Genomic DNA, 21,270 nt, shown 5'->3' with positions numbered 1-21,270 from the left:
AAATAGAACATTACTGCAGTTTTCCAGCCCCAGTGGCACAGCTAGAAATAGCTTTGGCATAGCAAGTACATTTAGGGTTTTGTATTCTCTTATGCTGCTCATAGTATAATGGGCCCTATCCACTGGGGTTTGGCTCCAGGACCACCACAGTCACACCATGGAGACCAAAACCCATGGATGCTCAAGTCTCGTTATATGCAATGGTGTATTAAAATGGTATCTCTTATATAAAATGGCAAAATCAACGTTTAGTTGTTGAATTCATGGATACAGATGTTTTAAAAGATAACATTCCAAGAAATGGAAGAAAAACATACACAACATGGCATCAATGTAATTCATTTGACAGGAGGCTGACAGATAGTAAATAAAAATAATGAAACAAGGAATCAAACCCCACCAGAAGAGAAGACTTTCAAGAAGTAGTCAAGAGAAAGTTCCAGGATGGGCAATAGGGAGAATGCCACGACCTTATGCTGGTAGCTCTGCACAGCACATGTTTTGAATCAGGGGGTGGGAGTTCAAACCCAACTCAAGAAAGGGAACAAATATAGCTCCACTGACTTTTTTCATACCAGGTCAAAAGCAGAGGCAAAAGAGAGAGAACCCCCATGACATTAATTCATGTTATAGTGGGGCACTTGTCCACAAACCCCCAGCCATAGATAGCAAGGATGCAGCAGTTGACCTAGCTTGGTGGAAGAGCTCAGAGTTGACATGCATACGATCCTAGATTTAAAGCTAGGGTACAGCCTCACACAAGAAACAGTTGAGAAGTTCCCTCTCAGCTGAACTGAATTCAGCACTGTGAACCAATATCTTGGCTCCTACATGAGCCATTCAGCTCCTTTTGCCCACCACTTCACTTGGCACATGACTAAACCATCCCTTTTCTATTCTGGCAGATAAACCAGACTGCTCAATAGCATCCCAGCAAGCCTCACTGATCTTCCCCACATTATTTTTCTTTTTCTCTCTCCCAATACACTTTCTCATATACCACAGTAGTATTATCTATCCCACTGCTGTTTCCTGACAGACCAGCCTCCTCAAAATACAAGAAACCTGAGTGAGCAAAGAACCCTGCCACTGCCCCTCAGAATCCCTTTCTGAGGCAGCTGTGGCCAGATCACGGGAGGAAAGAGATCTCTACAATTCCCTAGCAGCCAATCCATTTGTGGCAAAATAGAGCATATATCATATACTGTACACTCATTTTTTGTCAGTGTACCATTTGTGTTGGTGTATTTTTACTTCTGACCCTTGGAATTATATCCCTTCAGCTGACAGAATTTCAGTTTAGGGTTGCTTTGGAGAGCAATTATAAACTGAAACCTTACACTCTCTTTGATGCTTAATGTTTTATTTTTTAGCAACAATCACAGTGGTGTGTTTGTGAATATGTGTGAATATTTATATAGGGTCCCAAATGTATATGGTATTTTGCAGAATAAGAACATAATAAAGACAAATGCCTATTTCCAGTACACTATCCATCTGTTCATCTCCTGAAACCTGTTTTAATATACTTTTAATTTTGGCAAACTTTAATGTTTCAGATTGTAAAGCTGCTTCTCCGACATGGTGGAAATCCATTCCAGGCCAATAAACATGGAGAGAGACCTGTTGATGTAGCAGACACAGAAGAACTGGAACTTTTACTGAAAAGAGAAGTTCCTATTTCGGATGATGAAGATGGTTGTTCAGGTCAGTAAATAATGTGTCATTAATTTTACATAATTGGAAACTTAATTTATAGGACCAGGACACAGAATCTAAGTCAGGGCAGTATAGATAAGGATTGTTAAGGTTTTCAATGAATTCCACTGAGGTCTGTGCTACAAAGTGAAAACTATAATCTGAGACACATTGAAAGGAAGCAAAATGTGATTTGGATACAAACAATGTTGTTCTTGTTGTTGTTAACTGCTGTCAAGTCAACTTCAACGTATGGTGAACCTATGAATGAGAGACCTCAACTCATCAACAGCCCTGCTCAGGTATTGCAGACTTAGGGCCATGGCTTTCTTAATTGAATCTATCCATCTGGAGTGTGGTCTTCCTCTTTTCTTACTGCCTTCAACCTTACCAAGCATAATTGTCTTTTTGAATTATGTCTTTTCTAATATGTCCAAATAACGTGTCTACAGTTTAGACATCTTGGCTTCTAGGGCAAATTCAGCCTTGATTTGCTCTATTGTTATTATGTTCCTTCAAGTCATTTCCAACTTATGGCGACCCTAAAGCGGCTCTATCACTGGTTTTTCTTGCAAGGTTTGTTCAGAAGTGGTCTGCCATTGCCTTCCTCTGAGGCTGAGAGAATGTGACTTGCCTACAGTCACCCCGTGGGTTTCTGTGGCAGAGAAGAAATCAAACCCTGGTCTCCAGAGTCCTGATCCAATACCCAAATTACTATATCCCACTGGCTCTAGTACCCATTTATTTGTCTTTTAGCAGTCCACGGTATCTGTAGAATTCTTCTTCAGCATCACATTTCAGATGACTAATTTTATGCCTGGCAGCTTTCTTCACTATACAGCTTTCACAACCATACATAGAAATTGGAAATACAATGACATGGACAATCTTAACTTTAGTATTCACTGCTATATCTTTACATTTTAGGAGTTACCATATATACTGGACTGTAAGTTGAGAAATTTATGCCCAAAAATTGACCCTGAAATCCTGGGTCAACTTATATATTGACCAGTACAATGATAGTACTTAGAAAGATCCTGAAAGAAGCACAACCCCTGTACCTTGGCAGTGATTTCAGAAAGAGCTGCCAGCAGGGAGTGAGTATTGTGTGTGTGTGTGTGTGTGAGAGAGAGAGAGAGAGAGAGAGATGTGGTTCCCTTCCTGATCCAGTGTTAAAGACTTCTCTCCCCACCACATCCCATGTTTAAATCCAGTACCTTTCCAATCCGGTGTTAAAGGCTTCTCTCCCCACCAAAGCCTATGGTTAAATCCACTGCTTTCCCTTTCCAATCTGATGTTAAAGCCTTCTCCTCCAGCACCAGAGAGGTGTTGTCAGGTGGTTGGGAGAGATCCAGAGAAGGAGGGATGGAAATAGCATTTCCTCCTTTAAAATCCTTTGTTATAGCCTCCTACGTTTTGCCCTAGACATCCACGAGTCATATCAAAATCCATGATTTTGACCCTAAAACCTTCTTTCGACTTATACACGAGGTTGACTTGTACACAAGTATATACGGTAGTTAGAATTTCAGTGGATTCTGTCTTTGTAGTTTGAAACAGCTCTATAAATATGCCTTGTGTTCAGTAATTTATTTCTCCCAAGTGCTTTGAGTGTAGTTTCCACTTCACTTTCTAAAACTGTGGATTCTTCTACAACTTATTCTTCCTTGAATCAATCTGTCATTTTTTCATCTCTTTCATATACTTCTACAGTATGTTATTTCTATCATTTTATTTCTTCTTGATCAGGTACTGTGTTCACCTTCCAGTCATACAGCATTCCCCACTCTTGGTTTAAATTTCCCTTTGATTTCTCAAATATTATGGAAGAGATCTCTTGTTCTTATCTTCTATGTCCCTGCATTGATTATTTTCTTTCTCTCTGCTCACAAGTCATTCAACAGTTGCTTTCAGGTTTCAAGCCCTGTTTCTGTCCCCTTTTACTTCTCGACTGTTCTTAATAGCTTGCAGAGTTTCATTTTTCATCTAATGAGGTTTTTCATTCTCTTTAGCTGGAGATACGTAATGTTATTTTGGATTCCTCCCTGACAATGTCCCTGGCTTCTGTCCAGATTTCTTCTGGCTCCCAAATAATTAGGCTTAATAGTGCAAATCTATTTTTACATTATCTTTAAGTTCGACAAGGGGGGTTTTCAGGTTGCATTTGGCATGATTATTGATTTAGTGTTCTTCTTTGACGTTACTCTTATTTTTAATATTAGCAATTTATGGTCTGCAACAATCTGCTCCTAGGCTTGTTTTAGTAGAGAGAATGAGACTAGTCCAGTGATGGTGAACCTTTTACAGACCGAGTGCCCAAACTGCAACCCAGACCCCACTTATTTATTGCAAAGTGCCACGTCCCTCTGGCTTTCTAGTAAGAAACTCTGGCAAACTCTGTGCTAGGGCGACATCATATGTTCCCACAGAGAAGGCTCTGAGTGCCACCTCTGGCACGCGTGCCATAGGTTCGCCATCACTGGACTAGTCCATCTTCTGCTTCCAATTATGTAACCTATTTGATTTCTTTATTGACCATTGGGTGACATCCATGTATTTAGTTGCCTCTTTGGTCACCTGAAGAATGTGTTTGCAGTGAACAAATCATTCACCTCATAAAATTCAATTAGTCGTTCTCTTGCTTCATTTATTGATTCTAAGCCAAAATCTCCTACAGTCTTTGGTTCTGCTATGTTTCTCATTTTTGCATTCCAATTGCCTATGATTATCAACATGTCCTTTTTTGGTGTGTTATCAATTTCTTCCTTATCCCTAACACAGAATTGTCCAACTTCTTCCTCTTCTGCCTCTGCCAAATAGGGTCACTAAATGTATCAATATATCTAGAATTACTTTCTTTCATATAACTAAATAGAAACTTAAACTCACTCCAATATGATGTCAGTTATGAGACAGACTATTGATATTGAATTAAATGTAACTAAATGATCCCATTTAGTTTCTTTTCCAGTTTAATTGTCTTTAGTTTCTGTTCCCATTTAATAGCTTCTGAATTTCAGTGGCAAAATACAATGTCAGTGTTTTTTAAAAAAAATAAAAATGTGGAGGAGTACTTTAGTCAATAGGAAGCCACAAAAATGGGCTTGAAGGGAATATGCAGCCCACAAGCTACATGTTACCCACTGTTATTATACAGTGAATGGCTGGAGCTCTTTAGGATTTCAGGCAAGGGTATTTCTTAGCCATGCCTTAAAATTTTGAGACCCTTGGTATGTAAACATTGTGCTCTGTCATGTAGTTGGGGTGTGAGAGCAGACTTTTTAATGCCTTTTTTATTAGTAATCTTCAAGGCTTTATCCACACTTCAAAAGTAATCCAGGCTGACATTACTTTAAGTGCCATGAGTCAGTGCTGTGGAATTCTGGGATTTGTAGTTTTGTGATACATTTAGCTTTCTCTGTCAGAGAGCTCTGGTGCCACAATAAACTATAATTCCCAGAATTCCATAGTATTGATCCAGGGCAGTTAAAGGGGTGTCAGCCTGGGTTATTTCTGCTTTGCAGATGCAGCCAGGGGCTAGCCAGAATTCTGTATCACAGATGCCAGATTCCACATTAAGAAATGCTAAATTTCTACAACCAGCACAGATTTGGGATAAGCTCCTGGGCAGTGGGCAGTGCATTGTATTTTTAGTCATAATCAGAATGAAAACAGTAAGTAATGCCTAGCTTTCCCACAAGGTCAACTATTTACATGTAACTTTTTATTCCACAATCATTCATGCTAGTGAACCAGTGTGGTGTAGTGGTTTGAATGTTGGACCCAGATTCCAGGAGACCATAGTTTGAATTCTCACTTGGCTATAGAAGTGCACTGGGTTACCTTGGGCAACTCACACTCTCTCAGCTTCAGAGAAATGCGATGGAAAAACCCCTCTGAATAAATCCTGTCAAGAAAATCCTTTGATAGGCTCACCTTAGTGTTTCCATAAATCGGAAACAACTTGAAGGCACACAACAACAAATTAACATTTAAGAATCTCAGCAGTTATCATTAACAGCAATGAAATGAATAAAACAGTAATTTTTTAAAATTCTTATTCCAGATCTTGAAGAAACACCATCTGTAAATCCCTCCAGTATAGATGGAAATATGGATTCTGAGACAGAAAAAGAATGTCTAGTTAATGATGCGAAGCACATTCCTAATAAGGCACCACTTTCATCTGCTCTAGATGAATATGAATTTAAAGATGATGATGAAGATGAAGTCAAGAAAATGATTGATGATAGACACATACCTAGGAAAGATTTGAAAAAAGAAGATGAGTCTGAAGTAGAACAGAGTAGCATATTTCTTAAGCAGGAAAAAGTATCATTTCAGAAATCTTTGAAAAACAAAAGACAGAAGCCCTCTAGGGTCTTGTATTCAAGTTCTGAAAGTTCAGATGAAGATATTGTTCAAGATAAAAAGATAATTTCTCCTTCATGTACTGTCACAGACACATCAGGTTCTGATACCAAGATTAAAAAAGAGTATGTTCTTAATGATTATAAACAAAAGGGAAAAGTTAAAAGAAAAGTAAAAAATCAAAGCAAAAATAAAGAAAACCAGCAGTTAAAACTAGAAAAAGATAACCCCAGAGGGACAGTCTTGAGTTGTTCTGTATTAGAATCTTTTGACAAAAGTAGAGAAGAAGAGAATTTTCGAAAATCTTTCAGTCCCAAAGAGGATTCCTCTTTGCCCTTACTCCAGATTACAGCTAGCAGATCCCCCAAGCATCCATGTGGATTAATTGAAAAGCAGTCAACAACTCTTAAACAAGAAAATGTTAAAACATGTTTATCTCCAAGTGGATCAGAAGCAACATCACAATCTGATTTAGTTCGATACGACCATAATACAGATTCTGAGTTTGTAATAGAAAGCTCCAGTGGAAAAACTTATAAGAATAAAGACAAAAGTAAGCATCAGAAAGAGTTTCCTTCAGAATTTGGTGAAAAATCCAGTCCTAAACATAAAGAGGAAGATAATAGCCCATCATTTGAAAGCTCTGAATGTATGATGAAAAAAGTTGACAAGGAAGGGAAAGCAATTAAAAAGCATAAGCTGAAACATAAAGAAAGGGAAAAGGATAAGCACAAAAGAGAGCAGGATGGAGAGAAGGAAAAACACAAGCATAGAGAGAGTTCCAAGGAGAGCCAACGGAATGTTGAATTTGATAGAGAATTTTGGAAAGAGAACTTTTTTAAAAGTGATGAAGCAGAAGATATGTCAAGTTTGGACCATGAATCTCTCATGTCAGAAAGGAAATCCAAACTAGAAAAAGTTCTGATGAAAGATGACAAAAATATGAAAGATAAAAATTTTCAAAAAGAGAAAACTTTCAGAGAGGAGAGGGAGAGGGATAAAAATAAAAAAGAAAATGACAAGGAGGAAAAATCAAAAGAAATTAAGGAAGAAAAAGAAAGCATATTCACTGAAAAAGAAACAGAACTGTTTTGTGTAGGTGTTAGGGATATAGTAACAAGTATATCTTCAATAGAGAAAGAAACAGACTTTGAGAAACAAGAAAAAACTGCAAAGGAACATAGAGAAAAACTAGAGAAACGGAACTCTGCTTCTGAAAAAGTAGAAAGAAAAATTTTGGAAAAAGATAAAAAATCTAAATGTGAGCACAAGTCAGAAAAAGATAAATCAGAATTGGGTGAAAATGTTGAAAAGACAAAAGAAAGAGAAAAGTCATACGTTCAGACAGAAAGATCTCATAAAGAAAATGACAAGTTAAAAAGCTTTAATGCTATTAAAAAGCTTGATGACAAAGAAAAAATCAAGGAAAAGCTTGATAAGAAGCACGAGAAAGAAAAAAATGATAAACACCTGTCCGAATGCAAAGAGAAGTCATGCAGTGAAAAGAAAACCAAGATTTTTGAAAAGGAAAGTGAATATTCAAAACTAGAAAAAGGAAAAAACAAAGAAAAGGATGCTGAGAAAAAAGACAGATCCAAAGAACGAGACAGCTCAGTTGCAAATATAAAGCATGTATCAGAAGAGAAGAAATGTAATACTGAAAAAACATTATCTTTCAAAGAGAAACCCAAAGATGAATTGCTGAAAACTCCGGATGGTAGAGAGAAGGATAAAAAAGATAAAGATATTGATAGATATAAAGAACGTGATAAACATAAAGACAAAATGCAGCAAAATAATGTACTTAAGCTAAAACTTGAGATGGAAAAGTGTAAGTCTAAACCAGCACCAGCACCTAAAGATACTCGACCTAAAGAGAAGAGATTATTAAATGATGATTTGATGCAGACAAGCTTTGAAAGAATGCTTAGCCTTAAAGACCTGGAGATTGAACAGTGGCATAAAAAACATAAAGAAAAAATAAAACAGAAAGAAAAAGAGCGATTAAAGAATCGATCCTGTTGTGAACTTAACAAAATAAAAGATAAGGACAAGACAAAACATTCACTTACTGAAACAAAAAGCAAAGAACTGATTCGTTCAAAAAGCTCTGAGTTGTCAGATACTTGTGTGAAGGATAAGTTGCTGAAAGATGCTACAAGTAGCAGGTCGCAGTCTGTTGACACAAAAAACTTACCAGCTGGTGGAAAACCATCAGTACTGTTGGACAATAATTTAAGCAGGTCCCCTAGATCAGAAAATGAAAAAATTGGGCTAACATCCAGGTCAGTTTCCATGATTTCAGTTGCTAGCTCAGAGGATTCTTGCCATGCTACAGTGACTCCACCAGGACCTACTACTGAATATGATTCAGACTTTATGCTTGAAGGATCTGATTCACAAATGTCTTTTTCACATTCACCGTTTTTACCTAATGCCAAGTCACCTGCGTATCATGAAACTGATAGTTTATCAGAATTACCAGAACGCAGTAAGCCTCCTGTTTCAAATAGAATTGCACCAGCTTATGTTAGATCAGCATCAGTTGAAGATGTTAAATTTGTTCTAAATGATTGCAGACCCGTTGTAGAAGTACGAAGATGCAGTATGCCATCTGTTTATGAATGTGCAAAACAGTCCCGAGTTTCAGATGAAAATAATCACAGTGCTTTGTTCTCAATTCAGAGTCATAGTTATTCTCCTAAACATGAATTCCAGTGCTGTAATTTGCTTGAAAAGGACTCCCAAAATGCTATGTCAAGTTTGCATTCTGGTTTGGCGTCATCTCCAACAAGACCTATTAGTAGCAAACCTAATACAGCAGATTTAGTTGTTAAAAATGCTAATTTGTCAAGCCCATCAGGAGAAAATCTTGTGCCTTTAGAGCATAGTAGTCAGAATAATATGACTCCATCAAGTAAACCTTGGGGTATAGCTTTGGATAGGTTTAACTCATTGAACAGTGAGTGTACCTGTTATGCTGGCTGTGAGCAAGATGCCGCAATTGTCCCAGCTACACATCATTCAGAGAATAAAATCATGAAAGAGCAGAAAAGTTGTGAATCTTTTCATCATCAGGCTGAAGGCACAACAAATTTCATGTCTCAGGAGTCATTGGCATTTTTGCCTCCGCAGTCCTCTTGCCCAACTCAGATTCATCCTGTTCCCGATTCAGTGTCTGGATCAAAGCATGCATCTTCACCAGATATTTGTCAAGAGGTGCTACTTGTCAAGCATCAACAAAGTGCCATTCAAGCTACCAATTCAATTTTAGATGTAGATGCTAACAGTAAAAAGAAGGTGGAAAAAAATGTCTTCTCAAACAATAAAAAAGCTGATGTGCTTATTACTGTGTATCCTGAAAGCTTCACTAAGGATATTGCACAAAATTTTGAAAAGGATTTTACTGTAAATGATCCTCGCCTACACCCTAATGGAAGTTCCTCTGTAGTCAGTAAGTTGATTTACAAGACACTACAAACTGATGAACTAGATAACAGATTGAGTGATGTTCAGATCCAAGGTGAAAAAACCCATTCTGACTGCCTTTGTCCATCCCATATGGCCAGTAATAAAAATGACATAGAACCACAGGATCTGAATTCCAGAGCACTGAAAGGTATAGCAGTCGACTATAACAGAAAGCTTTTCAACATAGACAACACAGAAAACAGTACAGTATTAGAAAATTTGCAACAGTGCCTTTCATCTTGCTTGGAAAGCCATTCACAGTTATCTGGTCATGAAGTCCATAAATACAGTCCAACTATTAAGTCAGAGTTGGAGGAAGCAATAGAAGACCATAAAGAACAACAGTATGAAATTCCTCAAAGAATTACAAGAAACAGAGCAAATATGCTTGCTAACCAGACTAAGCAGAATCTTGCTGGGTGTCCCCAGATATCAGAAAGAGATTCTGAATCATCTGCCTCTATAAAAGGAAGGATAAGACTAACTGAGGAAGATGATCCCCAGGCACATCATCCACGTAAAAGAAAACTGTCACGTGTTCCTCAGCCTGTGCAAGTAAATCCGTCTTTAATGCAAGCTAAGGAAAAAACTCATCAGTCCCTGGCAGCTATTGTTGATGGTCTAAAACTAGAAGAAATTCAGCCATACAGTTCAGAGAGAGCAAATCCATACTTTGAATACTTGCACATAAGGAAGAAAATAGAAGAGAAACGCAAATTACTCTGTAGCGTTATTCCTCAAGCACCTCAATATTATGATGAATACGTGACCTTCAATGGATCATACCTCTTAGATGGCAATCCTCTGAGCAAGATATGCATTCCAACTGTAAGTAACTGAATAGTAGACTTATGAAAAGTGAATAATATCCTCTTAGTGATATTTAAAAAGTTAAGTTCATTTTATATTAAACTACTAAGCAGATGTTTGCCATGCTAGTCTGCACAGACAGAATGTACAACAATGTTTATTGGAAGGGGAGTTCTCAAGAAAATGAGAACAGCTACTGCTAAATGTTGGAGAACGGTGCTTATTCTTTGACACAAACCACTTTGGTCTGCATTCACTTATGTTATACCATGATTTAACATTATGGTCCACATTATATTATGTTGTTATGTGCTGTAGTTTGAACATTATATTTAATGTTGAACCACATTTTAATATTATGGGTATGCTCTTATTTGAGCTGTGGGCTCATGCAGTCCACCCCTTTCTTATCCAGCATGATGGTGAAGCTTACACTTTCTCATATTAACCATAGTTTAATATTACCCAAATTATTAATCAAAACAAGTCCGATTCACATAACAAAATACAAATTTGTACACACCATAAGAATTGTTCAGAAAAGGCAAAGGGTCCTCAACCTGAGGATAATGGATCAGAGGACAGAATAGGGGAATTTAAGCACAGAATAAGTAAAGAGATAGTAAAGGAATACCTGTTTAACCTAAGTGAATATAAGTCTCCAGGACCAGATGAACTACATCCAAGGGTATTAAAAGAACTGGCAAATATCGGAACCATTGGCAATAATCTTTGCAAACTCGGAGTGTGGTGGAGTCTCCTTCCTTAGAAGTCTTCAAACAGAGGCTGGATGGCCATCTGTCGGGGATGCTTTGATTTAGATTCCCTGCATGGCAGGGGGTTGGACTGGATGGCCCTTGAGGTCTCTTCCAACTCTATGATTCTATGCCATTAGACTTTATTTGAAAATAGATTAATAAAACTAAAATTACACAAATATAAAAAAGGAAAATAACTATATTATCATGTACATAGCTAATGTGATGTCATGTAATGTTCATGAACATTCTGACCAATAGAAAAAATGGAATGTAAAAGCAGTCCTCTGAGAAAGCTTTGGTTTGCTGTAATAAAAACCTTGTACAGACTCTAGAGACAGAAGGAGCTGTGTGGGCAAGGCAAGGGAGACTGAAAACTGGAAAGTTCCATGGGAATAAGTCCCAATATAAAAGGAAGCTTTGGAGCAAAGAGAGTTGCTGAAGGGAGGCAGTAAACAGTATTTTTATATCTTCATTTGAACCAACCAGCCAATTCTTGGTTGCCAAAAAATGGAGTGGCAGACAAAGGAGCTTTGAAAGCTATAGGCTCTAAGCCAAGGAGTCACAGAGCTACCAGGTCTGTCTATTGAAGGCTCCTGTACTTCTAAAGTTGCAAACACTACAAAGGGAAACTGTTTATTTGTAGTGTTGCTATACAAACACAAAAGTCTGAATTTAGCTTTTAACCACTATGTGTTACTTCTCTGCTGGAATAGATTTTGTTTATATTTTAATACATAAAATTGTTACATCATAATGGTGTTTCATTCACAGATCACACCACCTCCTTCACTTTCTGATCCACTTAAAGAACTCTTTAAACAACAAGAAGTTGTAAGGATGAAACTTCGTTTACAGCACAGTATTGAAAGGGTGAGACTACCATAAAATCTTGAATAATAACTTATTTAGTTTTTATACAGTTATCAGTCAATAGAATATTAATAAGCCTTTATTTTTAAGAGCTTTATACTTTTAAAGAACGGGGAAGAGAAGAAAGAAGTAAGGTAAAAACTGTTATGAAATACATACCTGATTTTTAAACTGGTTTATCAAATGCATCAACTTTTCACTTTGAGGTGTTTGTGACAAGATGGGTTGTTGTAAAGAACTCATTGGTAAAATTTTGTATCACAATGCCATAGTTGTCATCTGCTACAGATATGTAGCCAAAGAAGGAAATAGATATAAACTCTGTGTAGTTTTTCATGGTAGAAATTAATGAATGTTGCTGATAAGCCTTTTAGAACAGATATCAAAAATATTAACTTTAAGTGACTTTTGAGATATCTAAAGTACAGTCAGTATTCTATAACTACAGCTTCTGCTTCCATGGATTCAGCCATCCACAGCTATAAAATACCCCCCCCCCCCCAAAAATCCAAACAGCAAACCTTGATTTTGCCATTTAATATAAGGGACTCCATTTTACTATACCATTGTATGTAACAGGACTTGAGCATTTCTGGATTTTGGTATTTACAGTGGGTCCTGGAATCAAACCCAACAGTTACCAAGGGCTCAGTATATTTGATAATGTATTACTTTAAAAGGCATTAAAGAAAATACTCCATTCTTACAAAGAAGGTGTTATGTACAGGCTAACTTTTCTTCCAGGAACACAAACCTTCAGTAGATTCAGAAAAGCTTTATTCAGCAAGCAGAGTAGATCACAGTACATACGTGTTGGCAGGACTGAGGGATTTTCCCCAGTTACACAACTATACTTGGAGTTCAAACAATTCACCTCTTTAAAAAGCTTTTGTCCCATTTGTCAGATATTGAAAACATATTTTCCCCAGCTCTGGCCCCTCCTTATTTTTCCTCTGTACCAAGCTACGGAATCCCACCTTAGTAACTGGTAACTCATACTTCCTCCTTACTCATTAATCCAGGCCATGCCTGATACCTAGATTCACTAAAAGGATATCATAACCCATCATCTTGCATTCACACACATATATTCAAACACAGTAATTATAGCAGGACCCTCACCCTGACAGAAAGTCTGAGAAGTTTCTTAAAGGATTTTCTAAAGTAAAGTGTCATAACACTTTCTGTTTGAATTCTCATTATTTCAACTTTATAGTGACAAAGAAAAGTAACTAAAATTACGTCTGAAATGGGAAGATAGATGAGCAAATTGTTTTGATATTTAAATTGTATGTATTTCAAATCTACATGTGAATTCTTTGTTTAATTAGGAAAAGCTTATTGTTTCCAATGAGCAAGAAGTTTTACGTGTCCACTACCGAGCTGCAAGAACTTTAGCAAATCAGACATTACCATTCAGTGCGTGTACAGTATTGCTGGATGCTGAAGTATATAATGTGCCTATGGACACTCAGGTAAAAAGAAGAGTGCTTTTTGGATTTTGTGCTAACTAATTTATGCTACTGCTTTAATCTCTCTCTTTTAACCCATTTTATAACTGTGATAATACAGTGTACCTGCTAGATGAAGAACAGTGCTTTTTCTTTATTATTATTACTATTTATTTAGAATGTTTTTCATTCAGCCACAAAGGCTCTTAGAACACCCTGTAGATTGCTAATTTGACAGTGCCCTGCTGTCAGGTTTACACTGTAAAAAGACATGACACAAAATGAGAAGGGAACAGCAGTGGGGAAGAGGAACAAGTCCAGCAGATACTGCCAGTTCTTATCTCTCTCTGAGGCCAAGGCAGTGTCAGTTGGAATGGAAGGAAGGCCTTTCAACTTCTTCTGGGGTTAGGCCTGGTGGTTCTTATTAATATAAGTTCTCATTTTTCTTTCTCCCCCCCCCCCCAAAAAAAAAAAGTTAGCCATAAGGGCACAGTTAATCTGCCACAATCACTGCAGCAGTGTGCAACAGTTTTCCAATAAACTCTGTAAAGCTGGTATCCACAGATAGGCATAGATAGCACAACGGGAGAAAATAGAAAATTGTGTGTACTTCTTCCATCTCCCACTTCAGAGCACAAATAACTTAGATGGATAAAACAGGAGATAGCTGACTGGAGATGCTGAAGAATCAGGGAGATTTTCTATTTCTGTTACAGACCCTTTCAGTTGTAGTTGCCTTAATCTGAAGGCTTAGGGGTGAAGCAGATGGCTGATAAAGAGCAGCCTCTGGCCGCAGTCCAACCAGGACCATGGCAAGCACACGGGTAGCTCCCAACGTGGGCCATTGGCACAGGTCCCAAGCCACGCCAGCCAGGAGTCATTTTTAATTTACCCCCTTTTAATCCAGTCCTTGGGATCAGAGCATGGCCTTGGTGTGGCTTCCAGCTGCTTGGCGGGGGGTCATGTAAACACCATGCCCCCAAAGCAGCCAGAAGCCATTTTATTTGGCCCATGTGTTTTGGGCCTTAGAAGAGCTTATGTGAATCTTTCATTTGAACCCCTGTTCCAGTGGTGAACTGAACCATGCCCTATTTGGGGTTTTAAAAACATTTTCAAACTAATAATGTTGACATAAAGTGAAACACATATCTCATTGCCAACAGTGTCACTGGGTCCATATGGTTCAGTTAGAACTAAAACATTACACTGTTGTTAGGCTCTTTTGACAACTTCTGACAACCATCCCTAATATTAGGTTTTTAAATAGTGTACTAAAAGGTGCCCAAAGTAGGACCAATTTTAAATAGTTGTCAGGAAGTGAGGAACTGGAAATTTGCCTGTTAGCTTAATGTCTCTCCAAAGAAATTAAATAAGTTAGAATTAAAATACAGAAGAACTGGCATGGCTTTTATATAGCGATGTCTTGCTTGCTCACCCTCAGAGTTCTGTGAAAATGTCAGCATAGATAGTGTGATCCATTAGATATTATATATTTGGACTTCCAAATACATTTGACAAATTCCCCAACCAGCACAAAAGTATTCATGAGTGCTTTTTAACCTCTTTTAGAGTGATATTAAGGCTTTGCACACATTCTGAGCAAGCATATGCAAAATCCTGCTATATGTACAAAAGGCATACTCTATCTGTCTTTGCAGAGACTTAACATTTGTATGGGAGAAAAACTTCAGACACATCCCATCTTCAGAGGACTATGAAAATTATGTTGTGTGTTCCATTTCCACTTAGGAGAAGGTCCCTGGGACAAATGGCAGAGGGTTGGTCTGGATGGCCCTTGTGGTCTATGATTCTATAAAATTCTGTGGAAGAAATTATTAGGGAAGGAGTTCCGAAGCGATGGGGATAGCAATGGCTATTAGTCACAATGCATATACATTCCCTCCAGTACCAGAGGCTTGTTGTACCAGGTCACCTCTATAGATCAATTAGTAGAAAATAAAGGAGTGGGGTGCAAATGGCACTCGTGCTTGATGGCAGGTTCCCATTGGTGGTTCATTGTCTGCTGTGAACAGAATGCTAGACTAGATAGGCCCTGGGTCTTACCCAGTATGACTTTTTATGTTCTTAAAACTGCCTGTAGCATAATGCCTTTATATAACAGCATTGTGTAACTTTGTTAATTCTTTCATGATTGCCCAATCTCAAAAGGATAGGTGAGAGCTTGGAATGGTTCAGAAAACAGCAGCTGAAATTATTCCAATAGTGCAACACCTTCTTATTGAGTGAAGGCTAAAACTTTTAGTGCTCTTTTTAGTTTAGAAAGATGACTAAGGGGGAAATGGTTATAAATGATGTATGATTTGGAGGAGAGCCGGTGTGGTGTAGTGGTTTGAGCCTTGGATGAGGACTCTGGAGATCAGGGTTTGCATCCCGGCTTGGACATGTAAATTCGCTGGGTGACCTTCTGGGTCACACACTCTCAGCATCAAAGGATGGCAATGACAAACCGCCTCTGAAGGAACTTGCCAAGAAAACCCCATGATAGGTTCACCTTAGCATTGCCATAAGACGGAAATGACTTGAAGGCACACAGCAACAACAACATGGTTTGGAGACTGACTGACTGACTGATTGAACAGATGATTTTCATTTATATACCACTTTTATCCTGGAGTGAGACCCAAGGCAGCTTACAAAAGGAAATTCAGGAATCCTCAATGAAATTGGTTGTCACTTGATTCAGGGCAGAAAAAGGCAATAACTTCTTAATACAGTGCATAATACATTATTTTTTAGAAGCTACTTCCATGAGATGTAATAATGGCTAATTAGAAGCTTTAAAAACGAGCTTAAAGCAGGGATTCCCAAACTCAGGTCTTTTGGACTCCAACATCTAGAAGACCAAGATATCTTGGCCAATAGTCCGGGATGCTAGGAGCTGAAGTCCAAAATACCTGGAAGACCAGAGTTTGGGAATCACTGGTTTAAAGGATTCATGGAAAATGAACCTATCAATGGCTCTTAGTTACAATAGCTAAAAATGTAATTTAAATATATAAACAACTGATATACAGAAACGTATTCTGTGGACTGCCACTGCCTTTATTATGGTCTGTGTTACAACTTGAGAGAGATGGAGAATAACGAAGAAGATGCTGCCTGTAGCATACAAACTTTTGTTGTTGTTGTTGTTGTTGTTGTGTGCATTCAAGTTGTTTCCAAGGGAACCATAAAAAGATATTAAGAAAGAGGTTGTGCAAGAAGATATGAAAACAGATTTTTTTTTCCTGATGGGGTGCAGTTTTTCAGTCTGCTAGTTAAAAAAAAGCCCTGTCTGTGTAAAAGGCTAGTAGTAAAAGGGCACCTTTGGATCCACATTGGTGTTTTTTCATCATTCTAACATTTTAAATACATAGGTCCATGCAAGGCGATTTTTTTTTTGACACACATGTTCTAACAACTAACTCTTGTTTTCATTTCTAATATGTTTCCTTTACAGACTGATGACAGTAAAACATCAGTTAGAGATCGATTTAATGCAAGGCAGTTTATGTCATGGTTACAAGATGTGGATGATAAATTTGACAAATTAAAGGTATGTATCTTCTGGAAAAAATTTTTTCACTAAAAAGCTGGTTCTTATCAAATTCCATCCCACTGTTTGGGCCATAACAAATTCACGTGTAAGCTAGTACATGTGTATTTATTAAAACCATTTTCATTTACCTTCAGCCAAATTCCCTCCCGAAGCTCTGTCTGTCTGTGTGTGTGTGTGTGCGCGCACGCGCGCGCTTGTGTGTATAATGTCCATGCTTTCCTCTCTCTTAGATGGCTTCTGCTAGGTGACAGCTGAGTCAAAGGCATTAAATTCCACAAGTTGCTTGCCCTCTTGAAATTCCAGTGTAAACATTACATTTCTACATCTGTAGTTTTCTAGTCCAGTGCATTGTCGGAACACTGTTTGGGATAATGCACCTGTTTTATCTGTGGAATTGCCTCTCAGTATTGTACAAGATGGGGAAATCATCCTTACTTGCTGCTTTTTGTGTACTTCCAGCAAAGCCCAATCTAGAGAAAAATGCACACACTTACTCCCATTGAGTTCAATATATGTCACTTGTGTGGAACATGATTGCGCAGATGTTTAGTTTTCAAAAGACATAAGCCAGGATCCTAAGGATTACATCAGACTTTCTATATATGTAGAAGAGAGACAGACAGTCATGGTTTGTTGATTGTAAATCATACGCTAACCTGTCTGTGCTGTGTGATGTTTGAGCAGGATGAATTTTAAAATATCCTCCATTTTGAGCATGACTGAAGTCCAAACCGTACTGCAGAAATCATCCAGCTTGAGACAGCTTTAACTGCCCTAGTTTGGTGCTAGGGACTCCTGGGAATTGCAGTTTATTGTGGCAACAAAGGTCTCTGACAGAGAAGGCTAATTGTCTCACAAATCGACAGTTCTCAGAATTCCTTAGCATTAAGCCAGGGCAGTTAAAACAATCTCAAACTGGATTATTTCTGCAGTATTATTTGGACCTAAAAAGCATGAATTTAGATTTCTATGAGTGTTTTTAGCTTTAATTTAATTTAATTTAATTGTAATACCCTATGTTTTTCTTGAATGTGCTGCATTTTGCGGTGCCTTGTCCTCGGAAGTGAAAGATAAAATAGAGAGAAGGCCTATATGGGATGAAGAAGCCACTTAGTCAATTATTCTTGTGGTCATGTCCTGATTAATTTATTACAGCATTTATTTTAAGATGTATTTAATTACTTTTGGAATTTAAAACAAGCATGCTAAAACACAGTTACAGTTCAAAAATTAACACTCATTACTTATACTAATACTTCCATTATGAATTCAAATTCTTCAGCATCCTATAGCTCAAAATAAGAGGAGCACAAGGTCAAGATCTCATGAGTTTGACTGACTTCTATAGAATAAAATTGGCTACGCCTACTTTGGAGAATATTGTGTATGGTTAACATTAAAGTGTACTGTAAATAATCAAATATTCATCTGTTTATTTTGAAATAGACATGTCTCTTGATGAGGCAGCAACATGAAGCAGCAGCTTTAAACGCCGTTCAAAGACTGGAATGGCAGCTTAAACTACAAGAACTTGATCCTGCAACTTATAAATCAATCAGCATTTATGAAATTCAGGAATTCTATGTTCCTCTTGTAGACGTTAATGATGACTTTGAATTGACACCTATATGACAGCTAGCAGATTTTTGCTGTCTATCACAGCTTAAGGCTGTGGGACAGAAATACAACTGTTTAAAATATAGCACTAAAATGGAATACTGCCTTTTCCAATGTTCCATATATTCCTTCACAAAATCTTATTTAATATTGTAAATGTATGTACCATTTATTACTAAATGGCATTTATTTTAGATTCTCCATCCCCAAAGCATCTTCCCAACAGATCTATGTATGTATAACAATCTTTTGCTGAAGATTTAACAGCGCTGGCAGCTGTTACAAGAAATCCACTGAAAAGTACTTGTTATTTAAAGTTCACTTTAATTATATAATTATTAAACTTAAGCTCCCACAAGCAACATCAGTCATGCGGAAGAAATTGTAAGCTTGTGGGAATATGGAATATGGGGAATGAAAGTCTATTCATCTTATATAATTATAGGTTAACTGTACAGTTTTCTTTTTGGAAAAGAGGTTAATATTGTTTTCATTTTTAAATAACTTATTTTATACATATTGTGCAAATGTAAATATTGTATTTAATGTTCAACTCTGTATAAAATAGATATTTTAATTGTAAAACTGTTTTGTCTAATGTTTTATTGGACCAAAGTTGTTGTTTCTTATGTGTAGTGTATAGGCAGTTTTCTTTTACAAGGCATGTGTTTGATTTAGCTGCTTGTTCATCACCATAACTGCTAAGATTTGGCACTGAGCAGTATTGCATGCTAGCTCAGTTCAGGTTTTTCCTAGTGTGTGGTACCTAAATGATCACAACATATGGTGCCAATCCACCAAGCACTGCTTCTGTACAGCATCCATTCATTCAGAGAAATTTGCATGAGTGCCCCTTTCTGTGTAGCTTGCAGCAGTGCTTTGTGGATTGCATCTTGACTTTCCAGAGCCATTTGTATATTGCTCTACGGCTGTATTGCCATGCCTCTGACTTACGATGCTGAGAGTATTTTGTTTAAAATCTTAAAAGATTACAAACTTGCTCTTACATTGTAGTCTCAAAACAAGCCTTTCATTGTCCCCTCTCCTTCTTTCCAAATGCCTCTCAGTAAAAAATTCTTAAATTGTACATTGTCTATTTTAATATTTCCCAGTTGAAACATATGTGAATAGTTGTAAATACAATGTTTAATAAATTCTATTGGTCATGCTAACAGATGGTTGGAGCTTTGTGATGGTGAAATTTTCATTCTTGAAGTTTTATACAATTTGACAAAAATAAATATGTGAAAGTTCCATTATACGATTGTATTTGTATATTCTAACCAATCTTTCAGTGGTTTGTGAATAACTGACTAATGTTCAAGTAGTACCATAAAAATGACAGACAATATGATGTGAACGGGAGAGACTGCAAATAAGAGATTTGTTCAGGAGAACCTGGGTTGGAATTCTCTCTCAAACATGAAGCTGATTGGACGATAAGACTTAATCTGCCTTACACAACTGTTTGGGAATAAAATGCGGAAAACTCGTACATGCTCCTTCTCCCAGACTTCAAGAAAGATAACATAGTTAAGATATCACTGAAAGGCCACCTGAAATACACATGACAGAGTCACTGACTGCACTGTGTAGGATGCCTTTCTCAGCAAACAAGCAAGACACCGGACTGATAAGGACTCTTGGATTATTGATTCCAGTCAGTTTGTAATTTGCCATTTATAAATTAGCTCTAAAATACCAACATTTATTTCTTCAGCTTTTACTGGTATGTTCCTTTTATTTTTCCTCATTTGGGTCAGATTTCCCTGGTTTCCTTGCATTTTTATACTCCCTGGCCACTCGTTTAAATATACTATCATTCTCCAGTCCTTAATTATAAATTTTCAGTGTGTATTAGGCATTTTTTTCTCTCAACAGATTTGTTCTTCTTGACACAATCCTTTAACTTTCCTCATATTCAGGGATTGGAAGCTGTTGAATTGTAGCTCCGATGGCTAGGATAGGTAGATCTGATGTTAGTTGTAATCCAGTAACATCTGGAGGGTTACATAATTCCTACCTCTATCTACTCAATACCCCTTCTCTATAGAATAGAGAAAATCTCATTTTTGCCTTTTCTATGGCTACTGTAAATGCAGGGGATTCTTTTCATCAACAAAAAGCCTTGGTATGAAAACCAAAATAATGGCCATGGCCTGTATAACACACAATTTGGGGGTAATTGCCTCAAACCTCAGTGGAAGGCAGCTTTCATTTAGTGGCCAGATGAGGGCGTGAAAAGCCTTGGCAGTGCAGAACTATACTTCTGCAGCCAAAAGCAAACAGCAGGTGTCACTTTCCCAGATCTTGAGCAAGTATGGTGGAGATCCAGGAGGGTGACAGCAGCTGTTTTCTCCTGGATGCAAATGGCTGCTGCCTGAGTACCATGTACCCTCTCCCAGATACTAAATGGCCACCCCCCACCCTTTCCTATCCACTAAATGGCCAAGGGGATGTGCACTTGCCTGTTTAAGCAGTTTTGCACAAAGCAAGAGGCATTGTGCAAGGAGGTACTGTATATCTCTTGGAGCAATTAACTTAAAAAGACATAGATAAACATAATTCCAGCTGATTAATTTTATTTTGGCTCCACTTACCTTCTTCAGTTCTGTGTACAGTTAGGAGTAAACTGCACTAAATCTTGAGATGTCTGAGA

The 21,270-nt window shown here is 37.5% G+C and overlaps 1 protein-coding gene across 6 annotated transcripts in view; it reads left to right on the top strand.

Annotated features, from left to right (window-relative positions):
• The window catches only part of ANKRD12 (ankyrin repeat domain 12), a 74,278-nt gene extending 54,408 nt beyond the window's left edge, over positions 1 to 19,870 (top strand). For 5 of the 6 annotated variants that reach the window (XM_042463095.1, XM_042463094.1, XM_042463097.1 and 2 more), the window contains 6 exons: positions 1,560 to 1,707; positions 5,768 to 10,371; positions 11,886 to 11,984; positions 13,316 to 13,459; positions 16,896 to 16,991; positions 18,441 to 19,870. In XM_042463095.1, coding sequence (XP_042319029.1) covers positions 1,560 to 1,707; positions 5,768 to 10,371; positions 11,886 to 11,984; positions 13,316 to 13,459; positions 16,896 to 16,991; positions 18,441 to 18,626 — 5,277 coding nt within the window. In that variant the 3' untranslated portion in view covers positions 18,627 to 19,870. The remainder of the gene's footprint in view (positions 1 to 1,559; positions 1,708 to 5,767; positions 10,372 to 11,885; positions 11,985 to 13,315; positions 13,460 to 16,895; positions 16,992 to 18,440) is intronic. The other variant, XM_042463096.1, reaches the window with a different exon arrangement.
• The last annotated feature ends 1,400 nt before the right edge of the window (positions 19,871 to 21,270 follow it).

Source organism: Sceloporus undulatus, chromosome 4 (assembly GCF_019175285.1).
Source record: "Sceloporus undulatus isolate JIND9_A2432 ecotype Alabama chromosome 4, SceUnd_v1.1, whole genome shotgun sequence".
In the NCBI taxonomy this organism is placed as follows: domain Eukaryota; kingdom Metazoa; phylum Chordata; class Lepidosauria; order Squamata; family Phrynosomatidae; genus Sceloporus; species Sceloporus undulatus.
The sequence above is the reverse complement of the archived record's forward strand: the minus strand, read 5'-3'. Positions and strand labels throughout refer to the sequence as shown.